General features: G+C 38.5%; 1 protein-coding gene across 2 annotated transcripts in view; it reads right to left on the bottom strand.

Moving 5' to 3' along the window:
• Positions 1 to 7,500: 7,500 nt before the first annotated feature.
• The window catches only part of PRKD1 (protein kinase D1), a 352,100-nt gene continuing 337,786 nt past the window's right edge, over positions 7,501 to 21,814 (bottom strand). For both annotated transcript variants that reach the window (XM_068991082.1, XM_068991081.1), the window contains 2 exons: positions 8,978 to 9,063; positions 7,501 to 8,190 (listed from right to left, as the gene is read on the bottom strand). In XM_068991082.1, coding sequence (XP_068847183.1) covers positions 7,972 to 8,190; positions 8,978 to 9,063 — 305 coding nt within the window. In that variant the 3' untranslated portion in view covers positions 7,501 to 7,971. The remainder of the gene's footprint in view (positions 8,191 to 8,977; positions 9,064 to 21,814) is intronic.

Below are 21,814 nucleotides of genomic sequence, written 5' to 3' on the forward strand. Positions count from 1 at the left end.
AGTAACAGGCAAATTTGGCCTTGGAATGCAGAATAAAGCAGGGCAAAGACTAATAGAGTTTTGCCAAAAAAATGCACTGGTCATAGCCAATACCCTCTTCCAACAACACAAGAGAAGACTCTACACATGGACATCACCAGATGGTCAAAATCGAAATCAGATTGATTATATTCTTTGCAGCCAAAGATAGAGAAGCTCTATACAGTCAGCAAAAACAAGATCAGGAACTGACTGTGGCTCAGATCAAAAACTCCTTATTGCCAAATTCAGACTTAAATTGAAGGAGTAGGGAAAACCACTAGAACATTCAGGTATGACCTAAATGAATTCCCTTATGATTATACAGTGGAAGTAAGAAATAGATTTTAGGGACTAGATCTGTTAGATAGAGTGCCTGAACTATGGACTGAGGTTCGTGACATTGTACAGGAGACAGGGATCAAGACCATCCCCATGGAAAAGAAATGCAAAAAAGCAAAATGGCTGTCTGAGGAGGCCTTACAAATACACGTGAAAAGAAGAGAAGTGAAAAGCAAAGGAGTAAAGGAAAGATATAAGCATCTGAATGTAGAGTTCCGAAGAATAGGAAGGAGACATAACCTTCCTCAGTGATCAATGCAAAAAAATAGAGGAAAACAACAGAATGGGAAAGACTAGGGATCTCTTCAAGAAAATTAGAGATACCAAGGGAACATTTCATGCAAAGATGAGCTCGATAAAGGACAGAAATGGTATGGACCTAACAGAAGCAGAAGATGTTAAGAAGAGGTGGCAAGAATACACAGAAGAACTGTACAAAAAAGATCTTCATAACCAAGATAATCACGAAGGTATGATCACTCACCTAGAGCCAGACATCCTGGAATGTGAAGTCAAGTGGGCCTTAGAAAGCATCACTACGAACAAAGCCAGTGATTCCAGTTGAGCTATTTCAAATCTTGAAAGATGATGCTGTGAAAGTGCTACACTCAGTATGCCAGCAAATTTGGAAAACTCAGCAGTGGCCACAGGACAGGAAAAGGTCAGTTTTCATTCCAATCCCAAAGAAAGGCAATGCCAAAGAATGCTCAAATTACCACACAATTGCACTCATCTCACTCACTAGTAAGGTAATGCTCAAAATTCTCCAAGCCAGGCTTCAGCAATATGTGAACCGTGAACTTCCAGATGTTCAAGCTGGTTTTAGAAAAGGCAGAGGAACCAGAGACCAAATTGCCAACATCTGCTGGATCATCGAAAAAGCAAGAGAGTTCCAGAAAAACATCTATTTCTGCTTTATTGACTATGCCAAAGCCTTTGACTGTGTGGAACACCATAAACTGTGGAAAATTCTGAAAGAGATGGGAATACTAGATCACCTGACCTGCCTCTTGAGAAACCTGTAGGCAGGTCAGGAAGCAACAGTTCGAACTGGACATGGAACAACAGACTAGTTCCAAATAGGAAAAGGAGTACGTCAAGACTGTATATTGTCACCCTGCTTATTTAACTTCTATGCAGAGTACATCATGAGAAACGCTGGGCTGGAAGAAGCACAAGCTGGAATAAAGATTGCCAGGAGAAATATCAATAACCTCAGATATGCAGATGACACGACCCTTATGGCAGAAAGTGAAGAGGAACTAAAAAGCCTCTTGATGAAAGTGAAAGTGGAGAGTGAAAAAGTTGGCTCCTAACATTCAGAAAACGAAGATCATGGCATCTGGTCCCATCCCTTCATGGGAAATAGATAGGGAAACAGTGGAAACAGTGTCAGACTTTATTTTTTGGGCTCCAAAATCACTGCAGATGGTGACTGCAGCCATGAAATTAAAAGACGCTTACTCCTTGGAAGGAGAGTTGTGACCAACCTAGATAGCATATTCAAAAGCAGAGACCTTTGCCAACAAAGGTCTGTCTACTCAAGGCTATGGTTTTTCCAGTGGTCTTGTATGGATGTGAGAGTTGGACTGTGAAGAAATCTGAGCGCTGAAGAATTGATGCTTTTGAACTGTGGTGTTGGAGAAGACTCTTGAGTGTCTTGGAAAAGACTCTGATGCTGGGAGGGATTGGGGGCAGTAGGAGAAGGGGACGACAGAGGGCGAGATTGCTAGATGGCATCACTGACTCGATGGACGTGAGTCTGAGTGAACTCTGGGAGTTGGTGATGGACAGGGAGGCCTGGCGTGCTGTGATTCATGGGGTCTTGTAGAGTCGGACACGACTGAGCTACTGAATTGAACTGAGCTGAACTGAATTAAATGTTGGCTAGAATGAAAACGGTGTAACTTGATTTGTTTTACGTTTTGCTGAAGGTGGGAAGGTGAACTTTTTTAAATACAAAGATATTTTGTGGTTATCAAAGCAAGTTTAATTGAGGGCAGCATTCTATCTGAAAAAAGGCAAAAAAATCAGAAGAGTCAGATATACGGGTTACTCAGCTTTTGAGCAGATTAAAAAACAAATTCTTTCTCTGAACCCACAAGAAAACTTCAGAGTTGGGAGAAAATGAAACAAACAAGCCAAAGGAACAAAGGAGCAAAGAAGCTCAACATACTGAAGAAAACCCACAAAACAGCTATCACAAGTGCCAAGTCTTTGTCTTTGGAAAAATTACATGGAACGTTGTCCTCAAGCAGCATGCTGCTGTTAGCTGAAGTTAGTATTAAGGGTTTGAAGGTTCATACAAAGGACACCCCCACCTACTTATCCTTTATTGGGGAGATAGGGAATGTTTTTATCCACTTGAGTATAGGGAGTACATGAGTACATGTTGTTCAGACACTCAGAGCCCAAATTAGGGAGAAATGGATTAAGTGAAAAATTTAAATGAGATGCTTCAATTTCACATCTAATTGAAATTTAATTATGTGATGGTTTAGTGGCTCATCATACTCATCACTGACTACTAACCTATACTGTCATGGATGTGGCATCCAGGAGGCCATCAAAAAACAAAAGCAAAAAACACACACAAAAAACGAGCAGACATAAACAGCTGTGTACTTCAGGGAAGACAGTTTCCAGAGTATTAATCCTGGAAAGTTACTGAACAAACAAAAGCAACAACTATAACTATGACTGAGGGGGAAGGGTAGATGAATCATGATACGAAGTTGCTATGTTAGTTAAAAAAAAGTAATTTTGACATGTAAAGGAACAGGAAACTGTGATGCATAGAGAGGATAAAAAAACACTTGATGGAAACTGTCTCCGGTAGGGTAGAAGATGGTAGAGAGGGCCCAGAAATGGGACTTAACAATGACTTCAAAGTAGCTATTATAAACATGTTCAAAGAACTTAGGGAAACCACATTTACAGAATTGAAAGTATAACAATAACTCACCTGATGGAAAATACTTTTTAGAAAGATAAGCATAATAAAAACCAAAGAGAAAATTTACATTTGGAAAAAATGAAATAAAAAATTCACTGGAGACACCCGACATCATATCTGATTTGGCAGGAAAAAAAAAAAAAAGAATGTTAACCTGAAGATAAATCAAAACAGATTATACAATCTGAAGCACAAAAAGAAAATGAAGAAACAAAACCAAAACAGAGTTTGAGAGACCTGTGAGACTCACTAAGCATACCAAATTACATGTAAAAGGATACCCAGAGAGGAGAGAGATGAAGGGCAGAGAAGTATTTGAAGAAACAATGATGAAAAACTTTTTCCAACTGTAGGAAAAAAAATTATCTGCAGATCTAAGCTTAAACTCAAATAGGATGAAAACAAAGAAATCTACACCTAGTGCATCATCCGAAAGTGCCGAAAGACAAAGTCAGAATAACAAAAGCAGCAAGACAAAATGCATCACACACAAGGGAGCCACAATATGATGAAAGGTGAGTTTTCATTAGAAACAATCAAGGCTAAAAAGCAGTGGGATGAAAACAAAACAAACCAAAAAAACCCTGTGAAGCAAGAATTCCACATCCACCAAAACTTTCCTTCAAAAGTAAAGGTGAGATAAAGGCATCCCAAGATATGCAAAGACTGACAGCACTTGTTGGTAGCAGACATGCCTTAAAAAACACTCAAGAAAGTCAGTCATCCAGGCAGAAAGGAAATGGCACTAGATAGTACTCTGAATTCATATGAAGAAATAAAGAGCAATGGAAAAGGTAGTTAAATTAAAAATAAAACTTTTTTAAAAACCTTTCTTCTCTCAACTGACTTAAAGGATAATTGTATGAAATGATGATTATAAAACAGCATTATTGAGTTGTAACATATACGTATATAACATATAGGATAGTAACGTCACAAATAAGGGTGGAGGGAATGGAGGTGTACGGGAACACAGTTTGTATATTTCACCAGAATTAAGTTAGTATTGATGTTAACAGGGAGAAGGTGATGGTACCCCACTCCAGTACTCTTGCCTGGAAAATCCCATGGATGGAGCAGCCTGGTAGGCTGCGGTCCATGGGGTCGCAAAGAATCGAACACGACTGAGTGACTTCCCTTTCACTTTTCACTTTCATGCATTGGAGAAGAAAATGGCAACCCACTCCAGTGTTCTTGCCTGGAGAATCCCAGGGACGGGGGAGCCTGCGGCTGCCATCTATGGGGTCACACAGAGTCGGACACGACTGAAGTGACTTGGCAGCAGCAGTAGCAGATGTTAATAGACTGTGGTAAGTACAGATGCACGTTAGCTCTAGAGTAATCACTAAAAGATAACTTAAAATCAGAAAAACGCAATGAAGGAATTACAATACTATACTAATAATATCTTGCTAACAAGAAAGAAGGTAATTAAAGAGGAGAAGAGGAACACAAGAAGACATGAAATACAAGTCAAATGCATGGTGAAAGGTTAAACAGGGGTTAACAAGGCAAGGGGATAGGGTGGAGAGAACAGTGTTTCAAACAGAGTGAAAAGACTGAAATAAAAGAGCTTGTTCCCTTTGGGCCACAAAAAGCAGTCAACCTTTCTCCACGGGCCTCAGTGTGACTTCAGATGAACCAGTATTTGGTTCTTCAAAGTCAGTCTAAATAGACAGTAAGTAAAACACAATCACTTCAGAGGTAGTCAAACATTAACTGAATAAAGCAATGAGGATACAGATAACGTTATTATTCTCATTGCTATACTTATTCTACACATGCAATACAATGGCTGACCATGTTTTGTTTTTTTAATTTAAAGTCGCCATGAAAGTGAGTATTCACTAAACTCAAAGATCCCTCAGGGCTAACAGACAAATCAACAGCATCGCTGATCAAAACGCTTTTCTAGGCACAGTCCTTTCACTCAGACCAAAAGCAGAAAGAGTGGGTGGTGGGGGTTATGCTAATGGTTCAGGATATATAGAGAAGACCAATTTTTATGGCATCCTGAGTGGACTGATAATGTCACTGTTTAAGGAATATTGCCTATGTAACGACAAAGGACACATCCTCCCTGAATCACACTTCGGTTATCTTATTTTTGTCAGAATCAGAAGATATTTTTGCACTAAAAATGTTGCTCTGCCTCTTATATTAAACACAGTCTACTGCCCATGTCATTGAACACTATGATGTACCACTGATGTGAAGTCTGGACAACCACACTGATGATATTTAGCATAACATGTGGTTGCTACTTCAGTGAAATTGGATGTTTGCAGCATCAGCTGATGGAAGAAAATGGTGTGACTTTCAGTGGCCCGCTGTTTTTCTGAGCATTAGCAATTACTTACTCTTTCCTGTGCTTGATGTCACTGAAGAATAAGTTGTCTCGATAGCATGGCCACACAGATATCCTTTTGACATGCTACTCTGAACGTAACAGGAATAGTCATGTTTGTTACAAACTGCTGGAACAGTTGGTAAGGGTGCCCCCCAAAAGGCTGAAACCATTATTCCTCCATAAATATTTTCTACTGTTATCTACTTCACTCCTGAACTTCTTTTCTCAAGTTGCATATTATTCCATATCATTCTATTTTAAAACATTCCTTTTATTCTGACTGAAACATTCTACTGAAATTTCTCAGGTTTATGTCCCTAAGATCATTCTTTCTCATCTTATCCTGAAGGACTTGAGTCATTCCAATCAGTTTGTGGCTTTTGAATTTCAGATATATACCTTCAACTTCAGAATTATTCCCTAAACTCTACACACATATTTAAGTATCTTCAGGATATTTCAAAGTTGATGCTTAACATCAAGGAACTTTATATTCAACATATTCAAATGTGATCTCACCCTTCCTAAGGGTGTAAGTCCTTCTGATTAATAGTCCCATCAATCACCCAAGCCAGAAACTAGGATTCACTCTGGATTCCCCTAAATTTTATATTTGACCAGTAACTAAGTTTCATTGATTCCACCTATCAACATCTTTATACATATCTCTCCACCTGGCTCCCTATATATTACTGCATTTCTTCATGCCCTCATCATCCCCTGTGTGTTATTACAATGGTTTACCTGGTCTTTTGGCTCGTCCCTACCCTGGCTTCAATCCAGACTGTCTTGCTGGCAGAGTGAGCTTGCTGAGGTTGCTTATCCTTCTGCTTAAGAAGTTTGGTGTCCTCTGACTTACACAGAATAAATTCTAAATTCCTTAAAATAATAACAAAATATATAGTGATTAACCATTGGAAGGATGAACTATTCTCCCATTCCTCCAAGTATATATAAAGCTAGTGTCTTAACATACTTTTTAAATACATTCAGCTGGCTCACTACACATAAAATTATTCCAAACATTATCATTTTTTCTGTGATATAGTTACAGTAATACATGCTAATTCACTGTCATCCTGCTACAAAGAAAAACAGTCCACAAGTATCGACTTTACACACTTGAAGACTGCTAAAGTCTAATACTGGTTTTATTTTCCCCAGGCTAAAGAACATTACTTAAGTTGGCTTTCACGTGAGGAATTTTCCAGTGTTGATGTGTTATTGCAGTTCACCTCCAAACCTACCTGTTTAAAAAGAAATTAGGGCCATTTTTCTAATCAATCAGGAAGTTACATCGAGTTTGCTGTTTGTAATACTCTTATGTCTCCAAGTATTCTGTTTGGTTTTGGTAATTTTTCACTTTTCTATAGGAAACTAGATGACATGCAAGACAGAAAGGTTTCAGTACATTTGGAATCATACTTGTGTGGCTGCAGTGTAGATAAAGCTAAGTTCTAGGCCATAAGATAACCATGACTCCTACTTGGCCTGAAAACACTAGAGTCGATCACACATGAAAATCATTCAGCCAGATGGACACATATTTTCACAAGAATATTTATTTGTTATTGTTGAAAAATACACAAAGGCAAAAGGTTGCTTAGCTGCTGATTCCCTAAAATACAGCAGGTTATTGTAAGAAAGGGGGAAATACACCTGTTCTATAAATGGCAGTTACATTTCTAAGGCATTTGGGCTTAATTCAGGCCCATTTACTTGAGTTTAAATATACTGAGGCACAGCAGGCAGGCAAAGGATTTGAAAATATACAGTAAAATTTTTCCATGCACTTGCGTCTTAGGATTGCATATTCATCCCCTGATCCCCCCAGCCTCCATCACTCATTTTTTCTGCATGAGTTCTGGAGTTGTTCATAGAACACTGATAATAATCTACTCTTCAAGAGTTTGCTTATAGTGACAACAATGGGACACACAGAACAGAACTATTTCATGGGCAGGTTCTGTAGACTCTTACCAAATTGAGGCTCCAGTAAGAAAAACACCAGTTTGCAAAGGCACAGTGGAGACAGGTTTAATGCATTAAATATAACATGAATCCTTCACAATAACAAGTTTAGTGTTTCAGGGAACTTTTGTTAATACAACACAGTTGGTCACACAAAATACAAATGCTTCTGTTGATTTGTCTTGGCAACTCAGATACATCAACAGTGCTAACAGTTTAACAGCTTTGTTCTCATCTGACAGAAAATAATGGCAGTTCTGCAAGGCAAATGTTAAACCTGACCGTATGTATTTATTAATTCCACAGTGTTTTGACAGATGATAGGGGATGGAACTCAGAGGATGCTGACACGCTCACCGAGGGCCTTCATCGCTGTTTCTTCGGCCTCAGGACTGTCACTGTGGCCTGCGTTTGGATCGATCAGGTGTGTGGGGTACTGTAGCCCCTGTTCGCCTGCGAACTGCTCCCACCTTGAGTCATCGCTCTCGTGGGTGATGTAGCGCTCCCCGATTTTGCATTCCAGCTCTCGTAAATCTAACCAGGTCTGATAATCCTGAGGAAGACATTGCAAAGTGTTACCCCAGATATGACTATAACTCATTAAAGCATTTTTTCTTATGTTATTAGTTCCCACAATATACATGTTACCCTTTTCTCTTCCATTCCAACTGTGCTGTGCTTTCCCTAAGGCACCCTGAAGTAACAGCATCAGCACCAAAGCCATCCTATTTGCCTAAACTTTGCAAATGCATATTGTTTATAGGATATCATGCATCAGAAGGTGTGCAGTTGGTATTTGCAGTTAAGCGATGCAGAATGTTGGTGTTCCTTTGAAATTCGATGCCCACAAATAATCCTTCAGTATTTCAGAGGGTTGTTTTTCTAAACTTTAATTTTCAATGTGAAAATTTTTTAAAAAATTGAAGAGAACAAACAGATGCATATGCTTTATATCTACCATAAATTTGTTTTACAAGTATTAACTACGATTTAAATATACAGCTCCCAAACGAGTACAGTGCATGACCAGATGGGCATCTACTTGGATATTTATCAGGATTACACATACAGATGCTTCTGAAATCTGGTTCTCGAAGTTATGTTATGACCCTTCCTTCTTGCATTTTGTTTTTGGGCTGTGTGTGCTGTGGTGTGTTTCTCTTTTATTCAATTTTTCCTGATACAGTTAGAAACTATTAAATCCTAAGAAGTTGCATGCATTTTGGCAAACACACTGATATAATCATACTTTGAAAATATGATACAAGATTTTTTAACACATAGTATCCAGATCTTTAAATATTTAGAAGCTTATTCAACTGAGATGATTAATTTTTTACCTGTAGCCAAGGGTGACTCAACGTCTTATCCACACTATAGCGCTTTCTCATTTTCACTTGCAGCAAATTATTGATAAGATCAATGGCTGAAAAGAAATCATTGGTAAAAATAGATGATATATCTGAAACATATATATAATTTATTTATAGTTTATTTCACATCTGCTCTTTCACACAGTTAAATGCAACACAGTGATAACAGACACTAGAACCCGAAGAAAAATCCTCTTGAGAATTCTAAAACCTTGGCCTTAACTTTATTTTGGATCCTAAAAAATGAAACTGAAAATAACTGTAGAGGAAGGCGTATGAGTCTTTGTGAGTATGATGCTAATTCTTTTGGTTTAGTTTTCAATACACTTTTCTGAAGTTGGAGTTTTGTTTAAACATATACCATTTAAAGGTGTTGCACTAATGTCAGGATAAAACTAATACTCAAGAGACAGCATTTACTGATTTTTGTATAAAATGTGTTTAAAGTTTGAATACACATAATTGGCTTTGTAGTGTTTGAATTAAGTGACAGATATCTGCACATCACATTTAAAAGGAAGAAAATAAAGCACAACATAGACATGACTCATGATCAACTTAAAAAGCCAACAATCCAGGAGGTGAAACACTTCTCTCTTTCAATTCGCTTTTAAAATTAACCACTGAGTTACAATTTTATCAGCCTTTACTGTTTCACAGGGAAGACAGGGAAGCAACCTAACAGCAATTCTTCCAAGAAGTCACAATCACAAACCATCCAGCCTTGTACTCAGCCTCTGATGGGGACTTTAACACAGTGTAATTTAGGAAAAAGGTGATTCTTCTAGTTATCTAGTCTACAAAGCATTTTGCCTAGAGTATCATGTGTCAATCGCCTTTCCAAAAACTATATTTTCAGCCTATACCATTAACTATAGGGAATATGCTATGCACAGGCCTGTACTATAATTAACAGAGTCTCTTTGAAAAATAAGAATAAGTTTCTCATCACTCCCAGGCAAAGGGCTGGAAGCAGTAAAAAGTACATCCTGGAAAGACATCTTGAAAACAAGATCTTGAAGTACTGATGTGACTGATGGAAAACCATTAGTGACTGTTCCCCTAACCAGAGCCTTGAGGGAGTTGCTGAGAAAGGGTATCACTAGCCGAAAGGCTAAACAAAGTCATGAAAGGCCTGAAGGTTTGACGTTGAGGCCTGTGCGTTCTATATCTTTATCCCTGATCTGAGATGGTAAAGAACAGATACCTCCAGAGCACGAATAAGGAGGTAGAAGTTAACAATAAAGGCACGCAAGGATTAGGATCTGGGCTTTTGCCTGCGAATGGCATCAGCCCCCTGATCCCCACTTTATTTCTGAGTCTTCTTTTTCTTTATTCTGCTACAGCACCACTCCCTTGGGGCGGTTCATTGTTGGGCTGGTCCCGACATTAACAGTTCACTATTTATTAAATTCATTAGCTTATGCTTCCCATTCATTCCGATAGTAACTTCTCATTTCTTTCTTTTCACTAGCATTTTCCTCCCCAAAAGAATTTAGTGTAATCTGCCAAACTAATGGAAACATTCACATTTTGCCAAAGAATACATTCCCTCCCTTAATCTATCCTGGTCACTAAGTTTCTTAAGAGATGGATCTCCCTACCAAATACCTTAAACAGGTATCTGACAAAGATGCAAATTCACTCCCCAACTTCCTCAAGTACCAAGTCCTGAATGAGGAGGCTTTGACCCAATTCCTTGGTCTACATCACTCACTCTGAATGGATCTGAAAACACTTCATTTACAGAAGTCCCTGTAAAATAAAAATAACTTTATTCTATCAGAATGAATCAGAATTCTGTTATCTGGCAAAGAGAAATGATTCTTACAGGCTTTTGGTAATCTAGAATTGTAGCTCTTGATACTAATATTCAAAGTATCTGCTTGCATGGAAGGACTGCAGAATGAAACTGCTAAGAATTTTTTCACTGGAGAAAGTAAATGTAACAACACACATTTAAATGCTGTCTATGCCCTTAGCCTGGAGAAGGAAATGGCAACCCACTCCACTATTCTTGCCTAGAGAATCCCATGGACAGAGGAGCCTGGCAGGCTACAGTCCATGGGGTCACAAGAGTTGGACATGACTTAGCGACTAAACCTTATGCTCTTACACCATTGCCTTAGCTAGGATTCCTTAGGAAACACAGTATTTAGTACAATTTCAAATTCCAAGCATGTGTTCTCAGAGAGCTTTTGAAAGTATAGTTCTCTCAGTGAACTGTGTATCGGGCCTGGGCTTTAAAACATCCATTCACATGATTTACTCACTGGTGAGTAAAGTGCACCTTCCATTCTGGCTGCTGTGAAGTCACACAGCAAAAAATGGAGAATAAGGGCAGAAAGGAGAGTGCGTGTGCTCCGGCAAGCATGTCGCAACATTACACTACCCCAGATGCCACAGGGGATAAGGACATGTTATTAATTCACTCCTTCTGCTTTGAATTCTATAATTAGGAAGGTAGGAGTACAGTAACTTGACAGAAAGTCTGGTTTGTGCCCAAATGGGCCCCAACAGTGAACCACACTGCCTAATGGGGAGGGAAGTACTGCCAGAGGAGAAACTCGACGTGTGTGAAGGGAATGAAATATATGAAGATGAAAAAATTGCTCTGCTGAGTGAAGCATGTAATCACAAGTCCGACTACAGCTGTAGTACCCAGCTGACCTGAATAAGCACAGCAAGCCAGTGACAAATACCTCCAAGAGAAAAGACTTTAGGACATAAGGAGGGAATTAGACAGGACGTGTCTATATACTTGTGTGTGTGTTTGTGCATTTACAAATACATTTTGTGGCTCTTGGCAGCAGGAAACAGAAATAAATATTAAATGATGGACATTAGTTAAATATTGGGAACTTGATATTGCTCAGAAAACAGGCCCATCATTAGTGTTTGAGAGCTCCATTCCACTGGCCACTATTTCTGGAACTCCTAAATCCTTTCCTTTATATTAATCAAGTTTCATATAACCCAACATTAAATGCACCCTCCAAAATACTTTCACTGAGCTCATTTTATAAAAAGACTCTAAAGTGTGTGTGTTTTTTAAAACATATTCTCTTTATTGAGCATATCCATCACATGTGTGTGTCATTTGTTTATCTGTTTATTCACCAGATCTTCCTTAAGGGATTACTGTTGGCAATGACACTGGCAATAAAAAAGTTAATGATAAAGCTCTGAAAAGCTCCCAAGTGCAAAGGCAGTTCCAAAGGCAAAATACGCATACGTACAAAATGACAAAATGCACCATTCTAAATCTTTGACTTTTTTTTATTAATACCCTCCTCAAAGAAAAAGTGCTTTCTTCAGCATTTCTGAAATGTAACTAGCTAGGGTCCTAGTGACTAACTCCAGTGGTCCAAACTATTTCACATGTCAATAATATTTCATGATACCAGTGACGAGAATTATTTTCTCCTATGTTGTGCCCAAAGTGGTCATTTTTACAACTTACCAATATTAATCCTATTTATGTTTTAGATGCAATGGAGAACTTGACTATTCCACATGACAGCTCTTCAGATCTTGGGGACTGTGATTCACTTTACCCTTGCTCTCTGCAGTTCTTTCAGCTGCCCTTCAGCCTCCCCAGTTTCTCTGTGCATCCTAACTTTTATGTCTACCAGCTGTTCTTGTTCACAGTAGACCAGAATTTTTCTCACAATTAGCTGCCAACTTGATATGAACACATAGGTATTATTCATAAGGCTTAGGATGAAAATTTTCTTTTTTTAAAAAATTTTCTTTTTTTTTTTAAATTTCACATTCATATTCTTAGGTAGTCTTCATAACAAGCATATAAAAGTAGTTATTATTTTACCTCTATTTTATATAAAAGGAAAAACTGGAACTTCAAAAGGTCACAAAATTTGGTCAGACAGCTTCCAGGTAACAGCTGAAGATGAAACCCAGGGGAACGGATTCCAAACCCATGCTCTTAAATACTGTGGCATGCACATCCACGTCATACCATTAACTCGTCATTATTAACTGATGATAATGTAAAAATCTAATTAAATTAAAAAATTTCCAACAATAAACATTAAATTCTTCTTAGTTATGTTTCTACCACACTCCTGTGTACATAAATACGCAGATATAGACAGATCTTTCTATCTCTCTAATCTAATCTATCTTTCTGACTTTAGTTCAACATTTTGGCTTTCAAAGACTATTCTGAATGTGATGTGATCCTCTGCCATTGAATGGACTAATCCCATTTCCAAACTGAATAAGCCTATCTGCTATGTATTAATCAAATTACTAAGAATCTTTTTTCAGGATAAAGCTTAAACACAGAACTTGATGACTCTATGATAGATTAAACTCACAACTGCCATGCCTATAAATTATCTGAACACACTGATAAATGAGAAATGTTTCCTCCCAAGAGTATCTCATTCAGCCCATATGCAATCGTCTTCTCTAAAGGCTATCATGGGAGATTTTTTTCCTAATGCTTTCTTATAGTTAAGAAACATCAGTCCTTGGTATTACTCACTCTACTAATCTGTCAAACTATTTAAAAAGAATGTAATTATTCTAAGGTAAGAGATTCTAAGTAAACTAATATTGACTAGTATTGGTTTTTAGTCATTTCCTTCTTAATACCACAGTTTTCTACATGTTTGCATACTATTCACCACTCATTCTAGGATTTAGACAAGAACAACTATTAAGCTTCTTCCTGAATGATTACAGAATCCATTCTTTCCCTCTTTTAGAAATTCAGAAAACTTTGGTCTGTTCTAAGTATCCTGGTATCTCTCCCAATTTATTCAGGATTTACTAATTATCCACAATGGCTCTAAGAACACCTCTGTCAGCTTCTTCAACATATAGTATGTCCTGCTCTGAACATCAGTCATAGTTTACAGTTGCTATTGAGTGTTCTCTTGTGACACCACTATCCCCCACCCGACTCCCCAAGTACTAGCTCCCAGCAGAGACTGTTAAGTATAAGCCTCAAATGTAAAGATCTAAGCTAAGAGGAGAAGGAAGCCAATATTAATGGAGTAAAAAAACGAGTAAAACTGGAGTAGCTATGGCAGTCCCCCCAAAGAGCCAACATCGGGAAATAATTCCAAATGGGATCTCAACTCCAGTTCCAAAACTCAAGTCAAGACTGGGTATTCTGATCCAGAGAGAATTTGATAGGACTTGCCTCTGAAACTGAAGAGGTGGGAGAAAGGAGAGACAATAGGAAAGACAGATATAAAACTGAGCCATTCTGAGAACTTCTTTCAAAAACAAAGCCAAGGAGGAAGGGACCATGGTTTGGCAGTGGGAAATAAGAAATGACAAAGAGGACTGCAGCAGAATGGGAAGTTAGAAGGAAAAGTGACCGGCTGGCATGTCAGAACAGGATACTAGCGCCCAAGGTGGAAGGTGAGAAGGATGCAGAAAACCAGGTTTCCTGGAGCTCCAGGAAGATATAGAGCCCCATGATAAAGAGATATTTGGGAAAGCAGAGAAAGTCTCAAATTCCTGATACCTATTACTTCCTTCCATAGATAGAGCAAAAAGTAACTATTCCAATGCGCTTCCCTGGTGGCTCAGTGGTAAAAAATCTGCCTCCTAAATGGAGGAGATGTGAGTTTGAACCTCTCGAGTAGGAAATGGCAAACCACTCCAGTCTTCTTGCTGGTGAATCCCATGGACAGAGAGCCTGGCAGGCTACAGTCCACAGGGTTGCAGAGTCAGGTGCAACTGAGCGCACACGCCACCACATATTGAAGTGCCTGCTTTTCATGAGATAAAGTCTATTGCTACACAAGGCTGGATTCTCCAGTTTGGGGCAATAAGCAGATGTAATTTGGAATAGCTGTTGTTGTGTCTGGGGCCAAATATGTGCAGGAAAATCCTCCATTCTCTTGAGTTATATTTTTTTCCTTTTACACCCTCTTTCCCTTATTTTCTCAATTTGAGGCCCTCCTCTCTATCAGTGGCTGGTTCCTCCTCCTCTTGCAGTAAATACGTCATCAACTTTTTCAGAGAGTAGTAGAATTATTTTCTGATTGTACCTGCCCATTTACTCTGAGAGTTAGCCTTTCTACTCTTATTGAGAGCTCTGTTCTCTGATTCACCCTTGAACTCAATCTCTTCCTTCCATATTACTAATAAATAGTCTTAAGAGCAAGCTCTCTGAGCACCTCAAATAGCGACATTGGGACAATGTAAGAAGTCTTTTCCTTTCTCATAGGAAAATTTTAAACAATTGGATGGTTTATATTTTATTGTAAAGAACCTCCTCTCAAAAGTATAGCATTTTGTGTTTTCTAAAATGTCTCTAGCCATAGATTCATATTAATGTTTCCCATAAATTAAAATAAAAGCAAAGAAAATCTGTTTTATGATGCCTAATATTTCTTTTTTGCTACAACAAATTCTTGGCTAACACAGTTATTTTTCTCCTAATGTCCTGTAAAATAATTTGAAAAATTTATCAAACATTCCTTTTTTTTTTTTTTTTAACCAGAATGGACTTTCAGCAGATGTGGGGATAGCTGAAGTTCTGTGCAGCCTGTTTGGCAGGTGTACAAATATATCTGAACAAGAATAAAATTAAAAGGTATACACAGGTGCTGAAGGGCTTTATGCCTTAATATGAAAAGAAATGTTCCATCAGACTCTTAATTGTAAGGATTCTATTTTCTTCAAGTGTCAAAATTCAGAATCATCTCTGAAATTGTGGAATCTATATTGCAGTCATTCTCCATTTCAAAGTAAATACCACATATATGGACACAACAGGCTCTGAGTGCGTAGAAGGCACACTGGCATGTGTTATAGCTAAACTGAAAGGACTCCAAAACTTGGAGAACAGGCCAGAAAAAGAATGGAACTGAATATTTTTGAAGACATAATAGGCCCCTCAGGTCACCCCTCTCAGTCACCTTACATTTTGCAAAAAAAAATTTTTTTTGAATGTGCTGTTTGGCCTGTGGGATTTTAGTCCCTGATCTGGGATGAAACCTGGGCCTCTGAGGTCAAAGGGCCAGGTCTGAACCCATGGACTGCCTCAGAAGTCCACCATTTCCCATCTTTTATCATTTTGGTACCTGCCTGTCTCCCCATTTTCCCTACTAGGTTTCAGCTTCTTTAAGCTTGCCCAGATTGTATATTCATTTTTACACAATTTCATAAATATTTAAAATAAAATGCATCATTTAATATATTAGGAAAATGCTTGCTAAATAGCATTTGGTAGACTGAATACATTAATTAGACATTTAAATATGCATTTTCTCAGCTCTAAGTTTTAATATCCATATTATGTGCATATGGTTTGTATATTTTGGCTAAAAATACTCCTGGATGGTAGGACATCACATCTCTACAAACAGATCACAGGATCAGGGGCTTCCATCAGAAAATCAGAATAATGCTGAGAATATCTGCAGGACAGATCATGCTTATTTTACAATGTTTATTTGACACAAGATAAATTATCTGTGAAACTCTGGGGCTGACCTGTTTTGTACAGACAAGGCAGTATAAAGAACTGCTTTTCCATACTGTCTTCTGTCCAGCTGCAGATTAGTGAGGTACAGATTTTCAAATTAGAAGCCAGATCAAAACTATCACTCCTGGGTTGGAGTCATCATTGGTCACCACCGAGCGCCTTGTTTTCTTTTCCCCCTTTCCATTCTGCTTCACCGCCTGTCATCCTGTAGGCTCAGTACTTCTCCCTTTGGCTTGCTTCATGCTGATGGTAAGTTGTGTGTTTATTTTAAAAATCGTTTTGCAACCCTTCACATTCCAGCTCTCAACCCAGCAAGCTGTTGCCCAGCAACACTAACTGGGACTCTCCTCTCAGGGGCTGAAACCAGAGGCTGCCAGCAGCAAACAAGGCCGCTGGAAATCATCATCTCACTCGTTCCTGAGTCAATTATTGCAATCCAATGAAGTGCAAGACCTTTAGAGACTCAAGCCGGGTCTTTCCCAGTTCTCTCCTCTGTAGAAAGTTACTCCATCCTTGGGTACTCTCTTGCTTCATGTTCAATTTAATTTCCTCCTAAAGACTAGAAAAACAATACTGGAAATATGAATTGTTTAAATGCAACATACAGCATCCCCCAGCTGATACCAAACTGATACAAAAATTTTAAAATCTCAATTAAAATATACTTATATTATTCTAATGAAGTTTGAGGTTTTTTTTTTTCTTTCTTTCATTTTCACTTCAAAGAGATTTTTGGCTTTTGGGTGTTTTTTAAATGCTGATACTCAAGTCAAAGGCAAACTAAAAAATCTTCAGAGGAGCAACTTGCAGGTATCAGTAGTTTTGTAAGAACCTCGTTGTTCAGTTGCTCAGTTGTATCCAACTCTGCGACCCTATGGACTGCAGCATGCCAGGCTTCCTTGTCCTTCACTGTCTCCTGGAGTTTGTTCAAACTCATGTCCATTGAGTTGATGATCCCATCCAAACATCTCATCCTCTGTCACCCCCTTCTCTTGCCCTCAATCTTTCCCAGCACCAAGATTTTCACATCACTTGTCCAAAGTATCAGAGCTTCAGCATCAGTACTTACAATGAATATTCAGGGTTGATTTCCTTTAGGACTGACTGGTTCGATCTCCTTGCTGTCCAAGGAACCCTCAAGAGTGTTCTCCAGCACAACAGTTCAAAAGCAGGGATTCTTTGGCACTCAGCCTTCTTTATGGTTCAACTCTCACACCCATACATGACCACTGGAACAACCATAACTGTGCCTATATAGACCTTTGTTGGCAAAGCGATATCTCTGCTTTTTAATTTGTTGTCTATGTTTGTCATAGCTTTTTTTCCAAAGAGCAAGCCTCTTTTAATTTCATGGCTGCAGTCACCATCCGCAGTGATTTGGGAGCCCAAGAAAATAAAGTCTCTCACTGTTTTCACTGCTTCTCCACTGATTTGACAGGAAGTGATGGGATCAAATGCCATGATCTTAGTTTTCTGAATGTTGAGGTCTTAAGCCAGCTTTTTCACTCTTTTCTTTCTCCCTCATCAAGAGGCTCTTTAGTTCCTCTTTGCTTTCTGCCATAAGGATAGTATCATCTGCATTTCTGAGGTTATTGATATTTCTCCCAGAAATTTTGTTCTTGCTAAAACTTCTTCAAATCAGTTCCTCTCTACAAATTATCATTTGTTAGAGAAAAACCTCATTAATTATATTTTGTTATCAAATGGTTCCTTTCCTGGTAGGACACCTTTTAAGATATTTATTTGGAATTTGAAATATGTTTATAAACAATATATATATACACACACTATGTAAAATTACATTATATAAACAAACATACATATATTTTAAAATGCAGTCTACTAAGCAAATATTATTTAAACCATTGTATACCTTTGGCTCAAAATTTTAAAGTTTCTTATTACTGAACAAAAAGCACGCTGTTTTAAAATAAAATTAAACATGAGTAATTCTAGAATATCTAATAGAGGTTGTTTAAAGTGGTAAAACCCAGTGGAAGTCCTGACCCATATCGTTGACTTTAGTTGATCAATCATGAATCTCGTCGTAGCCAGCCAAGCATTTTTAAGTAGTTCACTGCCTTGTCCCCTCGTATCTCCTCCATGCTGTTACGTCTGACAGTGGTGCTAATATGTTGACAAATCAATCTATTCATTAATATTCAGCAGGCTTGCTGGATCTGCAAGCCTCATAAACTGTTACAAACACAGTTTAATTTTTAAATGACAATTGTCTTTCTTTTGTTTCTCATACCATTGGATTTCTCGGTCTCATCTACCCGAGGCTTATTTTCAATGGGGTTATTTTTTGTTTTGAACAATATGTAGTGAAAGAGGGACCTACAGCTGGTTCCTTTTCATGGCAAAGTGCTACTTCCAACTTAAGTGCTTAGCGTTCTGGAACGCTGTTGGATTCTGACAACATACCATGTGGTAATGGGGCTAGGCTTTTATTTAGCTTCGCTTTGTGTTTGTACTGGCTGTATTTTTCATCTCCAATTTCTAGGGGAAAAACACACTTGTGAACAATTTTATTTGAATTTACCACACTGAATGGCAAAAAGAAAATGCTTTTAAAATAAAATCTAGATGCTTGGATAAATTTAGTGGTATATTATTATAGCCATTCTATGCCTTGGGATGCCATATATTCTGGACTGAACCTAAATGTCAGCAGAGGACTGAGACCAAATGGAAGAATAAACTACAGCTGTGCTTATCAGGCAGAAGATGCAGAAGAAATATTACCATTGAGACTGTCAGATCACACAGTGGGAAAAACCTGTGTCACGGGTGCACCATCACAGGTTGATAATTTTGAACTAAAGACAAGTTATAGGATTAATGCAAGAGCATTTCCTTTTTTTCCTTATCACATATGTCAAGGCTTTACATCTGATCTTAATTCTTGATTACACCAACTAACCATGTGACTCTGAAGCTGAGCAGTGACAACACAGCAGGTGAGTTGAGAATAGGTGCTTCTTCAGGTTTCACCTGCAAGCACAGAAAATGATCCCTGTCTGCAGGGGTCGTGAGCTCGTTGTGAGACAATTTCCGAGGTTGCCTCTGTGTTGATTACTGCCTGCTTTCCTCCCTAATGGCATATAAAGGAATATCAAAACTCAGAAGGAAAAAATAGTAATTTATCTGGTGATCGTCATGGTCTATTACTAACCTTCCTCAAATTTACCGTGTGTCTCTAATTGAACACATCAATTCAATTTGATGATGGAAATGAATTTTTACTCTAACAGAGGCTCTCCTATCACTGCAGGTTTGTCATCATTCTCCTGGTAAGATGACTTGCACTGAAGCAAATTATATTTCACCTCATTAGCTATATAATCCACTTCACATGGTTACCAGTATCACCTCGCTTCTTATTCTAAGAATATACTCAAGGGTAAACAAAGCTGTATAATAAAGTCATTTATAAAACAGAATAATTTAAATTGCATGTGTTAGGATCTTGACCAGCTGAAGGAATGCAGAAAAGGAGAATTCATTTGCCCTTCACACTTGCCTGATAGCCCAGGTGGTAAAGAATCCTCCTGCAATGCAGGAGACCCTGGTTCAATTCCTGGGTTGGGAAGATACGCCGGAGAAGGGATAGGCCACCCTAGCTTTACTTGTGGCTCAGCTGGTAAAGAATCTGACTGCAATGTGGGAGACCTAGGTTTGATCCCTGGGTTGGGAAAATCCCTTGGAGAAGGGAAAGGCTACCCACTCCAGTACTCTGGCCTGGAGAATTCCATGGACTATATAGTCCATGGGGTCGCAAAGAGTCAGACACAGGTAACTGAGCACACATATACACATCACATAAGTATTATGAAGTTAGACATGCATGGTCTAAAGGTTTTCTAAAATTTAAAACTAATAAACAATATGTGGAACAATTTATATATCACCATTATGAATTGTATGATTACATCTCATGCCTCCTATAACATAAAAACCTATATTCTATAGCATCAAATTTCTATACCTATGGCCACTCACGGAGAAGGCAATGGCACCCCCACTCCAGCACTCTTGCCTGGAAAATGCCATGGACGGAGGAGCCTGGTGGGCTGCAGTCCACGGGATTGTGAAGATTTGGACACGACTGAGCGACTTCACTTTCACTTTTCACTTTCATGCATTAGACAAGGAAATGGCAACCCACTCCAGTGTTCTTGCCTGGAGAATCCCAAGGACAGAGTAGCCTGGTGGGCTTCCGTCTCTGGGGTTTCACAGAGTGGGACACGACTGAAGCGACTTAGCAGCAGCAGCATGTCCACTCAAACCAGTTTCTAAAGGAGATCAGCCCTGGGTGTTCCTTGGAAGGAATGATGCTAAAGCTGAAACTCCAGTACTTTGGCCACCTCATGTGAAGAGTTGACTCATTGGAAAAGACTGATGCTGGGAGGGATTGGGGGCAGGAGGAAAAGGGGATGACAGAGGATGAGATGGCTGGATGGCATCACCAACTCGATGGACGTTGAGTCTGAGTGAACTCTGGGAGCTGGTGATGGACAGGGAGGCCTGCCGTGCTGTGATTCATGGGGTCGCAAAGAGTTGGACACAACTGAGCAACTGAACTGAACTGAACTGAACTGATGTCCACTCAAGAGAAAATTTTCAAGTGTTAAAAGGATTCTCTTTCCCTGTATTTCTTTCATTGCTCAAAATCTTGACACACGTTAGTTTCTTCTTTATTACACATAACTATTTTACAACTTTTTGCATTTTCTGGGGTGTTTTTTCTCCTTTAGGCTTGTAAGTGGAAGTTTATCAAGAAGCTTTTTCTTACCAATTTTTCTTACTATTATCATGGAAGTTTATGTTGAAATACATTCAACATTTGGAACAAATCATATATCCTGATATTAAACATCTGATAAAGAAAATGACATGAATAGAAAAAATCTTACAAATGAGAGAAACTTTTAATTTATCTAAATCTGAACATTAGAAACCTACTAAACATTTTTTAGAGCACTGTCAGCCATCATGTCTTTTAGGAGATCTGAGCAGTGTTTTAGAAAGTGTGTTTCATGGACTTCTTTCATTCTCAGAGCAAGATGGCAGTTTATGGGGGTGCAGTCTGGGAACCTTCCTTATTAACCAGCTCCTCTTGACATGCCAAACTTAAAATGTCTGCTATAGACTCAGAACTAGACAATTACAGGTAGTTTAAAATGAGCCATAATCAAGGAGGTTCTTTGGAAAAATTATTAGTAAACCTCTACCTTGCCTACTTGTGAATATTCCTATTTTCTGACTATTTAGCTAGCTTTTCCATTTCTTGATTCGAAGCTCTATATCCTTGGTCCCTATTTCTT

Source organism: Capricornis sumatraensis, chromosome 19 (assembly GCF_032405125.1).
Source record: "Capricornis sumatraensis isolate serow.1 chromosome 19, serow.2, whole genome shotgun sequence".
Lineage (NCBI taxonomy): Eukaryota > Metazoa > Chordata > Mammalia > Artiodactyla > Bovidae > Capricornis > Capricornis sumatraensis.